Below are 16,558 nucleotides of genomic sequence, written 5' to 3' on the forward strand. Positions count from 1 at the left end.
AGGGAGATGATAGCAGTGTTCCAAGATGAAGAAGGGGTCAAGGAGGGGGTCTACCTTCAAAGAAGAGGGGGGTCAACCGGTTCTCCAAAGCATCTGAAGACAAGACAAGAAACAATGGCTGGAAATTAGTCAAGGAGAGATGCAACCTGGGATCAAGGAGAAACTTCTTGAAAGTGAGAACAATGAATTAGTGGAACTGTTTGCCTTCACGAGTTGTGGTTGTGGCTTCTCCATCACTGGAGTTTTGAAGCAGAAATTAGACAGCCTGTCTAGAATGCTATAGTTACTTCACCTTGGCCAACTCTGATCCCCATCAGCTCCAAAACCCTTGAAAAAGTGGTGTTGAAATTGTTGTGCTTGGGAGAATCAGTCAGAAAGTGTGTGCAGGCAACTCCCCCCTCCCCCCCAACTTTTGTGCGTCACATGCCCACTTGCACACAAACAGATACTGTGCAAGTGCATTTCGTCAGGTGCATAAACGTGTTGCCTTCTTTTCTGGATGGATCCAGTGATGAAAGTCTGCAACTTTCTTTTAAAGAAATCCCAGGGAAAGATAAAATAGAAAAAAATACAGATAATCCCCAATTTATGACCACAACTGAGCCCAATATCTCATCGCACATACATAAGAGAGTTGTTAAGTGAGTTTTCCCCCATTTGACATCTTTTCTTGCCACAGTTAAGTTGGTAACATGAGTCTGACTTTCGTCATTGATTTTGCTTATCAGAAGGTCATAAAAGGGAAAAAAGGAATTTAAGAGTAGGAGATAGAAGGATAAGCAGAAAACTGATGAAAAAATGGAATATCAGAGAGAGTAAGGGATGAGTTAAGAGAAAATTGTTAGGTAAGGAGCAAGGGAAAGAAGGGATGTATCAGTAGGAGAATGAAATACGTTAATACTGCTAATGATATATGGTTAAATAAGATGATATTGTTAATTGTGGATAACAAATTAAGTAAAATGCTGGTTAGATTAAAACTGAATTTGAGGATATATGCTACCTATAGAAATGGAAAATGAAATGATAAATTTGGTATATTTTCTGAAAGTGCAAAAAATGCTTTTGTTTAGGTATTAAGAAAAAAGTAAGTTTAAGATGGAAATATAGAAAGAAAATAATGGGGCTGAAATTGGAAATGGTAATGTGATGTGAAACAAATTATGTATATGAGAGAATGTAAAGGAGGGGGGAACCCAGACAACACTTGGTTTGTAAAAGGATTTTAAAATTTGTAACAATTTTTTTTTAATTACTTGAAAAAAAAAAAAGGTCACAAAAGGTGACCCCATAACCCCGAGACACTGTAACCGTCGTAAGAATCTGCCAGTTCTTTAGTTAGGGTTGGCCTCCATGGGCACTGAGTTCCTCCAAGAATCCACCATGCTGTAATGCATCAGCATAGTAGATATGGGATCTAGCGTAGCCTTTTGCAACGGAGAGATGGAAATGTTCTCAATGCAGAGAGAATAATGCAATATTATTATTTTTGCTATTCAGTTTATTGACACCCCTGGCAACCTCCCGCCTTCCGTGAATGTCTCTCGATATCTTGGCTTAAAGCAGAATCTCAACCTCACGTCGGCATATCAGTGAGTACCCCCTTTTCCCAAGGGCATCTTCCTTTTGCTAAAGAGGTGGGCCCTCCAGGCCATCACCTCAACAGGGTTACCGAGTACACAATAAGAGAGTTGGAAGGGACCTTGGAGATCATCTAGTCCATCCCCGATCAAGCAGGAGACCCTAGCCTAGACCATTTCAGACAAGTGGCTGTCCAGTCTCTTCTTGAAAGCCTCCAGTGATGAAGCTCCCACAACTTCTGGAGGCAAGTTATCCCATTGATGAATTGCTCCAACTATCAGGAAATTTCTCCTTAAGGCTAGGTTGTACCTCTCTTGGATAAGCTTCCATCCATTGCTTCTTATCATGTCACCCTTAATCCTAGTACCAGATAACTAAACAGGCAACGGAGAACAAGGATAATTGTCTAGAATGGTAGAGGGCTGGTACATGTGCCAGAAGTGGCATGCAGAGCCATCTCTCCCGGCACGTGAGCCATCGCCTGTTGCTCTTCCGAGTTCCGGCGTGCAAGCTAGGTCGTCTTCACACATGCCGGAGCACCAAAAACCAGAAAAGCAGCCGCCCGGTGTGCATGCACGCACCAGGAAAATGATCTTCCGATTTCCGGCGTGCCAGCTGGTCTTCACACGCACACCAGAAATCGGAAGATCATCTTCCCAGCGCACACATACGTACTGGGCAGCTACTCTTCTGGTTTCTGGCACGTTTTGGCACTTGGTGCTGAAAAGGTTCACCAACTCTGGTATAGGGTCCCCTGCTTGAGCAGAGGGTTGGACGGTCCCTTCCAACTCTGTTATGCTATTCTGTTCAATAAAGTACTACAATCCTATTGTCTCAAACATATTTGATTTTAAGGCTCTGCCTTGCCAGATGAAGGACATGCAGCCGAAAAGGAAGACATGTTCTCCTTTTGCCCAACATACAGTACCCCTAACCTGGTAGAGCCAAAGGTTAGGGACTATGGAACCTGGGAGTTTATGGGCTGTCTGCTAAAGCAAGGTCATGGCACACAGTTGAAAGTATATCAGGAAGACTGTAATTGTGAGGGCGTCTGTCTCTCAAGAACAAAGAATGCTTATCAACAGGAAATATGCATGTGTAAAGTTTGTAGCAATTACGGGTAGTTAGACAACTTGCAGACCTCAGCTAAAAGTTAGGGGTGGTCTGCAGCAAATGAAATGTGTATTAGATAACTCCTGGGACATTCATTAGCCAAGGCTTAGGAATCGGACAGCTAGAGACCAATAGAACAAATTGTAGAATTTATTAGATAATATGCCTTGTTATCTCGCCTTGTCCCGCCTTCTCCTGTAGCGAAAATGTACAAAACTTTCTTAATCCTTTGTTCTGGGTTCTTGGCCTTTTGACCAGGAACCCTTTTCCTTGGAATACTCCAACGAAAAGCAATCAGAAAACCTGCACCTCGTGTCTGGTATCCATCATTGGCTTCGGCTCCAGGCTCGGACCCCAATTGAGGACAACATTACCTAGACATCTTGTATAAAGCAGGCAATTACAAGCTGTTGTGGGTAGGGGTGGTTTACTTAATTTCATTCCGTCTCCTTTCAGGCAGTGCAAGAACGGTGCAGGCCTCTGGGAAGTTCTGCAACTGAAGGACCAGTACAGCCTCAGCGAGCATCTCAGCGTTGCCAAGGTAACAAGCCTCTCGCTGCATCCTTGGTTGCCCCCTTTTGCAAAGCAAGCTCGATCCCTCTGGGATCCTTCAGGAGGATCCCAGGAGACAAAAGCACACCATCAGGATCAGCCACTTGGCTTCCAGAGGTTCTCCAGATGTTCCTATCAACATGAGAAGAAAAACCACTGAATCACAGCATCCCAGTCTCTCAAATCAAGCAATATGTTAAAAATACTATAGGATGGCTTCCTCTGTTGAATCAGCTGAAGATAGTCAAGAGATCTTGTTTTGCAATATTGGCTGGGGTGGGGCTGGAATTTTGGGCAATGTTTCTCCTCATTATATTCAAATATACCCAGCAGGGCAGTTGAGGAGACCGTTGGCCCAGCTACCCATTTTGTAAACTCCAAAAGCTCACAACCTTATTTATGGGGACTTTTGAACTCTTCAAGAATGTAGGTCACCTCTCCTTGTAGAATTCATTCAATCTTTACTATTGGAGAACTCTGGACGATTAATTTGCTCTCCCCACAAAGAAGAAGAGAGGGAAATTTAATATAATCTTTTCCTATTCTGTGCACACGTTTTTAGGATCAACAAGGCTGATGCTCTGAATCTTAGGTAAATAACAAGGATAGAGACTTGTACAGTCTTTTTCTTTATAAAAGAAAAGTCAGCAGACTAAAAAAGATGGGGAGACTCTAGAAAAGAGTGCCGAGAAGAGCAACTGGGATGATGAGGGGAGTGGAGGCTAAAACATATGATGAACGGTTGCAGGAACTGGCCATGGCTGGTCTAGTGAAGAGAAGGACCAGAGGAGACAGGAGAGCATCTTCCAATACTTGAGAGGCTTCCCCAGAGAGGAGGGGGTCACACTATTCTCCAAAGCACCTGAAGGCTAGACAAGGAATAATGGATGGAAACCAGTGGTGGGTTCCGGATCCCGTTCCAACCGGCTTCACCCACATGGACGCGTGTGGTGCGTGTGCACACGGGCGTGGCGCACGCATACGTCATACCTGCCTGCAATGCCTCCACAAGCCTCCGCGATGCTCCAGCTGCTTACTAGAGACACTCCAGATTGGGGGAGATAATGGGCATCTGTTGCTGTTTTTCCTCCCAAGGGGGAAAAATAGACTGAAAAAGCAGTAAAAACACCTCTGAGTGTTATTTCAAGCTGGAAAACACATGGAGGAAATTGTTTAAGAGCCAAATTGACCATTTCCAAGCCCCATTTTCAGCCTGTGCAATCCTGCAGGTCGAGGGGCAATGGGGAAAACAGCCCCCAGGATGGTCCTTCCGCCCATGGAATCTGGCGGCTAATAAATTCAGAAAATGCATCAATTAAAAATAAAATCATTAAAAATGAATTCATTAAACTTAATTCAATATTAAACTGAATAACCATACCAAAACATGCCATTGTACAAATACAAATACAATAGCAGATTTGGAAGGGACCTTGGAGGTCTTCTAGTCCAACCCTCTGCCTAGGCAGGAAACCCTACACCACTTCAGACAAATGGTTATCCAACATCTTCTTAAAACCTCCAGTATTGGAGCATTCACATCTTATGGAGGCAAATTCTTCCACTGATTCATTGTTCTCACTGTCAGGAAATTCCTCCTCAGTTCTAGGTTGTTTCTCTCCTTGGTTAGTTTCCACCCATTGCTTCTTGTTCTGCCCTCAGGTGCTTTGGAGAATAGTTTGACTCCCTCTTCTTTGTGGCAACCCCTGAGAGATTGGAACACTGCCATCATGTCTCACCTAGTCCTTCTTTTCATTAAACTAGACATACCCAATTCCTGCAACCGTTCTTCATATGTTTTAGTCTCCAGCCCCCTAATCATCTTTGTTGCTCTTCTCTGCACTCTTTCTAGAGTCTCCACATCTTTTCTACATCATGGTGACCAAAACTGAATGCAGGATTCCAAGTGTGGCCTCACCAAGGCATTATAAAGTGGTATTAACCCTTCATGTGATCTTGATTCTATCCCTATTGTGTGAAAGCAGCCTTCCTTTCCTCCCCTTCTGCTCCAGTACACAGCAGAGTTTCAGGAACGTCTCCGTGCCATCAATTTGCCTTTTGAAGACATCATTTTGTTGAGCGCAGGAGGCAGGCAGGACTTGGAGACCTTCAGAAAGAGCCAGGTGGACTTGGTCAACTACGCTGACTTCACGGCAGAGGTGAGTCTGCAACTGGGGGAAGGAGAGGGAGATGCCTTGGGCTCCATGCCTACGGAGACTCTCCATCATCCAGGTCATGGTTGTCCCACAGGTGCTTTTCCAAAAGGCATCTGGACTTTCTTGTTTTTTCTTTGGAAACATTTTGCTTCCCATCCAAGAAGCAGCTTCAGTTCTTCAATTCCTTGAGTTCTTCACTTGTCCAGAAGAACTCAGAGGTGGTATTCAGCCGGTTTGCACCAGTTCGCTCGAAACAGTGGCAGAAATTTTGCCCAGTTCGGAGAACCAGTAGCAATGGCTGGCTGACCACCTCCCCGAACCGTTTCCCCTGTCGCTGCTTGCTCACCCTGCCCACCTGGTTGCTACTTGCTTGCGCTGCCTCTTTGCATACTGGCTTTTAAAGAGGGCAGCGGCTGGCCACAGGCTGCTGAAAATTCCTCCAGTTGGCGAAAAAGCAGCTGCCGTGTCCGCCATCTTCTTTGTTCATGTGCATCCCTTTGCTTTGCAAGTCCAAGCAGACCAGGCACCGACACCTGGCCTTGGACTCCCGCAGGTCTTCCCTCTGCTTGGAAAGCCTATGCTCCTAGTCCTCAGTGAGGTGCTTCTGCTGAGCCTCCTTCTTGGTCAGATCCAATTTAAACTGACCTGTTTTGCCAACTTTTTCTCATGGCAGCTACTTAGCTCCAGCAACAGGTTCCTGTTGGGGCCCTAAGGAGCCTGGGCGGGCAGGTGAGGAATGGCGAGTAGATGCTGGCAAGAGACCCCTCGACATGAGTGACATCAAGTTGGCTACACCCTCAGTCACATGACCACCTAGCCACGCCCACCCACCTGGTCATTAGGCAGATCATATTAGTGGTCCGCGGGATTTAAAATTATCAATTTAGTGGTCCCAGAGGTCCGAAATGTTGGTGACCCCTACTCTATAGAACAAAAGCTTGCACATTTGAAAACTCCCCTCCCCTCCCTCAACCTTACCTTCCAGAGAACTAGGGAGGGAGGGTCCTGTCTGAGACCCTTTTGACACCTGCATTCCTTCTGTCTGACTGTTGTCCCGGCTGCTTACTTCCTCCCCCCCAAGTACCTTCTCACAGCTCTTTACACGGCTGATGATTTCTCTTGCAGATGCGCAACCCTGTGGTGGGGATCAATGTAGAAGGACTGGCAGTAGATCTTGAAAGGTTGAGTAACGTTCAGGTGGGGAATCGTATGAGACATGGGTGGCCATTTATAGTGGGGGAAGGGGAAGCAAAGTATTTCTTAAATTCCCATCCTCGCTTCCCAGCCAACCCAGAGATGTTGATGTTTCCTGCAGAGTGACAGGATTATGGCAGAACGATTGGTGGAGGAAGCTCAGGAGCTTAGGAGAATCCAGGAGCAGATGGTCCTCCCAATGGAGACCCTCGTGGTAAGCCTTCGAGTGGAGCCTCACCTGGAAATCCAGAAGGGCTTCAACAGAAAGAGCTAAGAACCTTTCCGGAGGTTTTAAATGATAGACTATAACATTTACCTTTAGATAAGGTGAAGGTAGTGTTTCTGGTTCCACTTGAATGGAAGAGGAAATATGTGGATTAATATTTCATGGGATCAAACCTAATTTGTTTTATTTCATTTTATTTAAAGGCACAACTGAAAGAAAGTGTCCAGTTTTTAGCAACCATGTCACCTAGCTTCCAGGTATTGTTATTACAGGTGAAATAATTTCAAGGGTGCTATCTCTTTGTGCTATCATTTATCTATCTATCTATCTATCTATCTATCTATCTATCTATCTATCTATCTATCATATCTATCAATCATATCTGTCTACCTACCTACCTACCTACCTACCTACTTACCTACCTATCATATCTATCCATCCATCCATCGTCCCCCCCCCTCTCTCTCTCCATCCATCCATCATATCTGTCTGTCTGTCTGTCTGTCTGTCTGTCTGTCTATCTATCTATCTATCTATCTATCTATCTATCTATCTATCTATCTATCTATCTATCTATCATCTATCCATCCATCCATCCATTCCTCTCTCTCTCTCTCTCCATCCATCCATCCATCCATCATCTCTCTTTCTCTCTCTCTCTCCATCCATCCATCTATCCTATCCTATCCTAATCTATCCATCCATCCATCCATCCATCTATCTTTCCTTAAGTTGGTCGTAAGTCGAGGACTACCTGTACAGTGCTTCCGCATTAGCCCTTCTACAGCTCTCTCATCTATGAAAATTCTTTGTTTTCTACATCCAACATGAGCCAGGGGGCCAGTTTGGCCCATCAACACCTGCCTTTAAGAGCAGATGTTGCTTTTGTTTTGCTCTGGAGGCCTCTTCACTGAAGGATATTTCATCCTCTCTCACCTCTTAGAGGATAATGAATGCAAATTCCAGCCGAAACATCTTGCACAATTAAAGATTAAGCAGATACTTGGCTTTTGTGCGTGCGGGGTGGTGGTGGTGGTGGTGTCAGCCAGCTGGACCATAATTACAGACAAAGAGAAAACACCTTGTTATCAAACACAGAGGAACCGGTTACTCCTTGCCATAAATGTTAAAACGCCCTGTGCATTTTCTACATACAACATTTACAATTGAATAATGAAAAGTATCTGACTGGGCATGCAAAAAAATAAATAAGTATGTGCATTAATGTTCCAGTTGGCAACACATACCTGTGGGCACCTAGGCACACACCCCCAGATGCTGTCTATGGCACACTTGAACAGATGTGTATAATTTTGTGCTGAGTCCCTAAAATGTTGATTTGGCTGCTACAACATTGTGTAGATAACTGATTGTGTCCCTGGCATCAACTGAACTAAAATAAAATTCTACACTACGTAATTATCTCCTTGTACTTTCCTTTCTCCTCCTCCTCCTCCTCCTCCTCCTCCTCCTCCTCCTCCTCCTCCTCCTCCTCCTCCTCCTCCTCCTCCTCCTCCCTCAGCCTCTTCTGGCTTCCCTTGACGGCCAAATAACTTGCTTTTTCTTCCTGCTCTCCCCAGGCTCAATTCAACAATACCGAGTCCCAGATCACCCTTGTGGAGGCCATTCTCCCCTTACAGACAAAGAAGATTCTGAGACAGGTGAGCCGGAAGAAAACAAAAGGTTGTTCCCAAGCGCAGGGCTATTCAAGGACTGACAGACATCCTCAGATCCTTTCAGTTGCTCTCAAAATACTCTACCACTGTCTTCCTCTGCCATAATTCTGGAGGAGCCTTTCTCAACCTGGTGTCCTCCAGGTTTGCTAGGAAATCAACTCCCATACATGCCAACACATCTGGGGAGCAGCAATGTGAAGGCTGGTTCTGGTTTAGAGAATATACAAACGCACACGTAGATAGAGCTGGGTCGCGCATCTGTAATTACATGTTCATTGACCTGGATTCTGCAAGATGCTGGATGCACCGAGAGGTGCATACTAATAATAAAAGAGAGGAAAATCCTGTTTATGAACAATTCTGGGCCGCCCAGCGGCCCACCATGGCAAACAGAATTATGGCCGAACTAGGCACTATTTCTGATCCAGTTCCTCAGTTGTCCTTCATCCCTTCCCACAAAACTCATCCTCTGAAACAAGAAATTCAAGGAAGGTGGGGCTGGGAAGAACAAAGCATGGTGGAGAGGCAAAGAGAAGGAGGAAAGGGGAAAGGAGTGGCATTCGTGAACAGTCTAGAAAAGTGGCAGGTCAAAATGTCTACGGAGATTCTCAATCATTCAAGTCATGTTTGTCCCAAGCTTCTTGGATGAGAAACATCTTCAAAGGAAAGAAAAAACAAGAAAGACCAGTTGCCTCTTGAAAAAGCACCTTTGACATGTCAAGAGTTGTGTTTCTTTTGCCACCTCAATCTAGAAATAGAAATGACAAAGAATCATAGCATCAAAGGGCTGGAAGGGACCTTGGAGGTCTATTCTATCCTATCCCATCCCATCCCATCCCATTCCATCCCACCCCTTGGCTTAGATGATGTTGTATCAAGAGGGAGAGAAATCGCAGGAGACGATGGGCTTCTCTGACAAATTCTTTTACAAAATCTGTTCTTAACTCAATTTTCCTTTTCTTCCAGGAGTTGGACTGCTTTGTAAGAAAAGAATTGGGGTACATCTCCCAGTACCTGGACTGGATGAGGACTTCGGTGAGAACTTGCTTCCCTTACAGATCCTGGAGTGGCTCAGAATGATGGTGCCCTCAGGGCAGTGATTACACACATGTTCCATGCCATTTCCTTGGACAAAGTATGGATGTGGCTGACCATTGCCTTCTTCTGGGAGGCTGTTGGACTTCCCAGTGTAAACGCCCCTCCTGCCCTTCCTGGCTCTCATCCAAATACTACATTGACTCAACCAGGCTTAGGTTAACCAAGGTAGCCTGGGTGCTGCCTGCTCCATCTTCTTTTAATGACCCACATAATCCCTTCTGGGGCAGAATCTGGACAACTGAATGCATCTGAGTGCTTACTGGCCCGATGCCTTTCCTGTCACCAATGCGGAGTGTTTTTTCCCAGCAGATATATTCTCATTATGCCCAGAGATAAAAATATCTGCCTTTATCTAGACTCGAACTGACAGCCCTCCTGATTGTGAGGCAAGAGCTCCACCTCGAGGCCACTGCACCAATCTGGGTGCTGCCTGCTTGCTGGGCATAATTTCATACAACGAGGGACAAAAAGCCATAGGCAGGCCAACATAACGGAGATGCTGGATAGCCATTTGTCTGAAACAGTATAGGGCTTCCTGCCTAGGCAGGGGGTTGGACTAGAAGACCTCCAAGGTCCCTTCCAACTCTGCTATTGAATTATTGTATAAAGTCGGTGTGCAAATCACCGACAATCACAGTCACGGAAAAGTATCCCTTTGTTGAGATAGGTGTTGAAGCAGATGAAATACTCAGATTAAATAAACGTGATGTAAGGAATTACAAGTTCCTAAGGGAGAAGCATGAAAGAATTACCAAAAAGTCAATAAGAGTTGAAATTCTAAAAAGGGCAAGAGATGATGGGTAGATATAGAATGCTTCTTAATATGATGGGTACGTTATTAAGAAGTAGAAAGTAGAAATTGGGAAAATAGCATTACGTATACTGATATATAGAATAGAATAGAAGAACAGAATAGAATAACAGAGTCGGAAGGGACCTTGGAGGTCTTCTAGTCCAACCCCCTGCCGAGGCAGGAAACCCTACACCACTTCAGACAAATGGTTATCCAACATTTACTTAAAAACTTCCAGTGTTGGGGCATTCACAACTTCCTGAGGCAAGTTGTTCCGCTGGTTAATTGTTCTTACTGTCAGGAAATTTTTCCTTAGTTGTAAGTTGCTTCTCTTGATTAGTTTCCACCCATTGCTTCTTGTTCTACCTTCAGGTGCTTTGGAGAATAGTTTGACCCCCTCTTCTATGGGGCAACCCCTGAGATATCGGAACATTGCTATCATGTCTCCCCTAGTCCTTCTTTCTATTAAACTAGACATACCCAGTTCCTGCAACTGTTTTTCATACGTTTTAGCCTTTAGTCCCCTAATCATCTTTGTTGCTCTTCTTTGCACTCTTTCTAGAGTCTCCACATATTTTTTTATAATAAAATACATTATAATTACCATGTATACACAAATGTTAAAAGTTGAAAGATTATGAATATGAATATCTAAATAATGCTATCCTTATTAGTGCTGTGTATAAAGTATATTGACCCAGACAATTCGCTGTTCACTAAGCACTTATGGATGTTAAAGAAAAAACTATAAATAAAATATATTTTTAAAAATATTCCTTTGTTTTGTTCCAGCTGACTAAGGATGTGGCCTCCTGCCAGCCCTATTCTACCGCTCTGGACAATGGCCGAGTGATCTTGTGCAATCGCATCATGGATCCTTGGGTAAATCTTTCTGCCATCTAACTAAAGCCTTCAACCTTTTTTCCTAGCCGCTCCAGGTAGTTCTCAACTTACAACCATTCATTTAGTGGCCATTCGAAGTTACAATCCCCATGAGTCACATGATCAAATTTTGGATGCTTGGCAACTGACTCATATTTATAACGGTTGCAGTGTCCTGGCATCATGGGGTCCCCTTTTGTGACCTCCTGACAAGCGAAGTCCATGGGGGAAGCCAGATTCACTCAATGCCCGTGTTACTAACTTAACGAAGGCAAGGATTCACTTAACAACTGTGGCAAGAAAGGTTGTTAAACAGAGGGAAAAACTTCACTTAACAAATGTTTCACTTAGCAACGGAACTTTTGGGCTTAGTTCTGGTCATAATTTGAGGATGGGATCAGGACTATTGACTTTACGTTCATCATTTGCTTCAATTCATATTGACTCTGGCTTGCAGAGAATATTTATTTATTTATTCATCATTCATTCATTCATTCATTCATATACAAAATAACAGGGATAAGAATAAATATGAATAAGAACACAGGAAATGGGTACAAATAAATGGGGAAAGTAGGACAGGGACGGTAGGCAAGCTGGTGCATTTATGCACATCCCATTTACGGACCTCTTAGGAATGGGGTGAGGTCCATGCTAGACAGTTTCAGGTTAAAATTATGGGGGTTATTTTAGTTATTTTGACCTTCTGATGAGCAAATTCAGTGGGAAGTCAGATTTGCTTAACAAGCATGATATAACTTAACAGCTGCAATGACTGACCTACCAACTGTGGCAACAAATGGTCATAAAATAGGGCAAACCTCCCTTAACAACTGTCTCACATAAACTGCTGCCTTTAAAATTAACTTCGCTAGTGTGCAAAGGTGCTACCAGGCTTCTCAACAGCGATGTCTACAGGTAGTTCCAGATGGTGATGCTCTCAAAACATGTTTGCGTGTTCTGATTGGCTGAAGATGGACTCGTCACAAAAGGGAGGATTGGGCTGAGGAGAATCCTTCCTGTCTCTTTTGAGTGCGGGAAACCCAGAGCTAGTCTGACTTTAGTACAGCCAACATCCTTTTAGTAAAAAAACCTTTTCGCTTCAACCAAATGGAATCGAGGGTCTCTCTTTCCTAAGGAATCATATTGGGGCAGATCTGATAGCCACAAGGGTGTGAACCTGTTTTAATGTGCATCACGATCCTATCACTTCACCTAAATCCCTTCTTAAAATCCAATTTATCTGTTGGTTTCCTTTTTCCCCCAAGAAATGTACAGCTCATGTCTACGTAGGTGTAAGATAAAAGGTAGCATCCCTCAGTCAAGGTCAATGCCTGGTGACTTCATGGATATATTTGTGGAATCTTCCTGGCAAATGCATTAGAAAAATTTGTCACTGCCCCCTTGTGGTTGTTTCTTCATTTTCCTAATCTACTAATCTTCCTAATCCCCTATTTTTGGGATTTCCTAGTGGTGCTCTGTCCAAACACTAATCTATGTCAGAGTTCATTGCACAAATTCAAATTCAGAAGCACACACAGATGACTGATGCAAAAGGACTCATTAAGAATAGATGAATAAATGTACAATACCAATAGGTGATTCCTCCGAGTTAACACAAGGCAGGAGAGTTACAGGCAAACATAAGCAGTTAGTTTCATTTCAGCAGACGAGCCCAGACAGACTGCTAGTTTACTTCTCAGAGCAGCAGACTGCTTAAGTTTCTGTTTCAATTCTCTGTACAGACTCAGATCTGTTTAAGCTCCCTTGGCTGGCTTAGTTGCTATGCCTATTCATTGGCTGACCTTGTTCCCATATCTCTCCCAGTCATGAATATTTTAACAATCTGATCCAACCCTGCTTAGCTTTTCTGAGCCACTGAGATGGGGGTTGCCAAAATAATGTTTCCCCATCATTAAAAGCATAAATCTAGACTTACTTTGCAATTGTGTAATTATGATAAAATCTGAATTTCTGCAATGTTTTTAGGGATACATCCATCAAGTTTTGTTAGCAAAAAATAAGGAAATTGGCCATCATTGAGTTCTTCTGGGTGCATTTTGTAACTTCCCAGTCCTGGCATTGTGTGAAGCCACAACCTGAGCTAGTTTTAATTGCTCTGACCAGCTTCCTCTTAAAGCTTGACCACAAATATGATATAATAACTGTTCTTAATACCTACTCATGTCTAGCACTTGTTAAGTGTTTGCTGCTATGGTTTAAATTTTCATTACCCTCAGGAGTTCTATGCTAAAGCATATTCAAAACGCTGTGCTTTATTAGTATTTTTTCAATGTTTGCCTCTTTCTTCCTTCCTTTTTCTTTAAACTGTTTAATCAAAACAGAGTGAAATGGGACGGGTGGGTGGGACTTTGACAGTGCTGTTGTGGCCCCCAGATTGACTTTGGGGACCTCTGAAGACCCCTTTATAGCAGTCTTTGGAGGACACAGATTATATACTCTCGAAAGACTGCAGAGAAGAGCAACAAAGATGATTAGGGGACTAGAGGCTAAAACATATGAAGGAACTGGGTATGTCTAGTTTGATGAAAAGAAGGACTAGGGGAGACACGATAGCAGGGTTCCAATATTTTAGGGGTTGCCACAAAGAAGAGGGACTCAAGCTATTCTCCAAAGCACCTGAGTGTAGAAGAAGCAATGGGTGGAAACTAATCAAGGAGAGAAGCAACTTACAACTAAGGAGAAATTTCCTGACAGTAAGAACAATTAACCAGCGGAACAACTTGCCTCCGGAAGTTGTAAATGCTCCAACACTGGAAATTTTTAAGAAGATGTTGGATAACCATTTGTCTGAAGTGGTGTAGGGTTTCCTGCCTAAGCAGGGGGTTGGACTAGAAGACCTCCAAGGCCCCTTCCAATTCTGTTATTCTATTCTATTTTATTCTATTCTATATACCAGAGTTAGAGGATTTCCCCTTAATGCCAGGGGACAGAAACCTTCCCCGCTCCCCACATCCATATACTTTTCCTTTGGTGATGTGTGCTTTTCCTTTCCTCCAGAATGCCTTTTGGTTCAGCCTGGGAGGATGCACCTTCTTCCTTCTTCCTGGTATGTTTCTCGCCCTCAAGATGATGAAGCATTTTCGTCCAATTCGGCACAAATTAGTGTAAGTGACATTACTGCGAAAGATGGGATACCGATGGCTCTTCACGTTACTTGTTGTTGCTGTTGTGATGGTTTGTCCCGCAATCTAGACTGGATTTGGCATTTTTCTATTCGCCTGTTGAGCTCTTCCAAAGCTCTTCCAAAGGCCAGGGATAGGCACATATGGGTGTTCGATGGGGTTAAAGAAGGGGTGAAATGCTATCGGTTCAGTAAAAAATACTACCGGTTCGGCCAAACTGGTAGCTCCGACGATCAGCTGTGCAACAATCAGCTATGCTGCGCGATTTATATTCGCTAGAAAGCAGGAAATCCTGCTTCCTAGCAAATCTAAATCGTGTGGGAGAGCTGTTTCCCCCACCCTTGCTGTTCTACTTAGCTTAATCCAACTTTTTCAGCGCATGCGTACAAAGCGCACATTTGCGCACGCAGCAAACCAGTAGCAGACTTCAGAGCATTTCACCACTGGGTTAAGGGTGCGGTATTGTTGCAAGATGTAAGCAGTTCCATAAAGCTGCCTTTTGTAATTGACTGGTGGTGAATTTGTCAATGCCGATGGAGCTCCAGTTGTTTTGGGATTGCACCCAAGGCACCTGTCATTATTTCTACTGCATTTGCTTTCTTTTACCACCTTTGTTCTCATTCTATTTACAAGTCTTTGTATTTCATGATTTTTCTCCAGTTCTTTCTCTTCTATTCTGTTGTCTCCAGGTATTGCCATGACCATTATCCTAACTTTGGGGGGGGGGGGGTTTCTTATCAACAATTGTTAAATTTGGAGTGTTATGTGGCAGATGCCTGTCCCTTTGTATTCTAAACTCCCTGGGCACTTGAACAAGTTTGTTTTCTACTATTTTGTGGTCCCACCAGTTCTTGCTTTCAGACAAAAGCTATTTCTTGCAGATATTTTTATTATTACTAATACGGACTCTATTTCTAGACTATCCTTCATTCCTAGCTCAGCATCAACTTATCAGGGAAGAGCGAACAATGAAGGGGGGGGGCGCGGACAACAAAAGTTGCAGCAATAAAAGGTGTGTGTGTGTGTGTGTGTGTGTGTGTGTGTGTGTATCGAATTATCCTAAAAATACAAGTTCCAGGTGTAGTTATAAAAGAAGAGACAGACATTGCGATCTCAATTACTTAAAATCTATTACCCACTTAACTTTCGTTAGCCTCTGCTAACATCGTCAGAGTGTAAAAACTTCCATTAAAGAGATATCTTCCTTTATCCATCATTAATCCATCATTGGCCATTGCATGCATGATAGGCCCATCCACCCGCTTCCCACGTGTAACTAGCTTTGTCATTTTTACTTCAGACATGTTAATCGATGGAGGCTTAGCTCCTATTCCTTCCTCCCTGTCGAGCAGAGCTTGAGCGGCTCATCCCCAGGGAATAACGCTGAGCTGCCTGATGTTGTTTTAACAGCATTCTCTCCAACTCCTTCCCTTGAGATTAAATATAAAGGTATATATACATATACATATACATACATACACATACACAAAAAAAACACACACAAACATATATATATATAAAACCTAGCTCTAGCCTACATACAGTTATCTGAATAGCTCAGCAGGGCATCATCACTTTCAAAAGGACGACTGCCCAAATGCCTTAACTTTCTCTTTTGCAAAACTTCACCCACTCAAAAACAATTGAGAAGGTTGAGAACACTCCAGGACTTTCCCTTGTCATCTTTTGTGGGGGGGAGGGGAGGCACCAAATTGTGTGTCTTCGGAGGTAGGAGCCCCTTTCCTAAGTGTCTATGGAGATTCCCAGTCCTCCAGGTCCTTGTTGTCCCAAAGGTGTTTTTTTCAGGAGGCAACTGGGCTTTCTGGTTCTTCTTTGAAGACGTTTCACTTCTCATCCAAGAAGCTTCTTCAGCTCTGACTGGATGATGAGGAATGGAAGGATTTATATTCCTTGCAGACAGCTGGTCAATTGCATCCACCTTGAGGACAAAGATAAAGGAGATTTTCCGTCATCCAGGTCACGGCTGTCCCAAAGGTGGTTCCAGAAAATCCAATTGCCTCTTGAAAAAGCATCTTTGAGACACCCCCTCCCCTAGGAACAACTCACCTCTCATTATCAGGCTAAATGCCCATCCTGTTGAACTTCAGGAGGGGGAAAACTACTGTTCATTTTTTAGCTAT

General features: G+C 43.6%; 1 protein-coding gene across 1 annotated transcript in view; it reads left to right on the plus strand.

Moving 5' to 3' along the window:
* Positions 1-16,558, plus strand: part of PROM2 (prominin 2) — a 43,330-nt gene that overhangs the window by 25,573 nt on the left and 1,199 nt on the right. Inside the window, exons 13-22 of the mRNA XM_087703760.1 lie at positions 1,501-1,592; positions 3,151-3,235; positions 5,259-5,405; positions 6,528-6,599; positions 6,718-6,810; positions 7,026-7,079; positions 8,403-8,483; positions 9,465-9,533; positions 11,182-11,271; positions 14,293-14,399. Coding sequence (XP_087559886.1) covers positions 1,501-1,592; positions 3,151-3,235; positions 5,259-5,405; positions 6,528-6,599; positions 6,718-6,810; positions 7,026-7,079; positions 8,403-8,483; positions 9,465-9,533; positions 11,182-11,271; positions 14,293-14,399 — 890 coding nt within the window. The remainder of the gene's footprint in view (positions 1-1,500; positions 1,593-3,150; positions 3,236-5,258; positions 5,406-6,527; positions 6,600-6,717; positions 6,811-7,025; positions 7,080-8,402; positions 8,484-9,464; positions 9,534-11,181; positions 11,272-14,292; positions 14,400-16,558) is intronic.

Source organism: Thamnophis sirtalis, unplaced genomic scaffold (assembly GCF_051295495.1).
Source record: "Thamnophis sirtalis isolate CommonGarterSnake01/CBP01778 unplaced genomic scaffold, rThaSir2_p1.2 scaffold_2, whole genome shotgun sequence".
Lineage (NCBI taxonomy): Eukaryota > Metazoa > Chordata > Lepidosauria > Squamata > Natricidae > Thamnophis > Thamnophis sirtalis.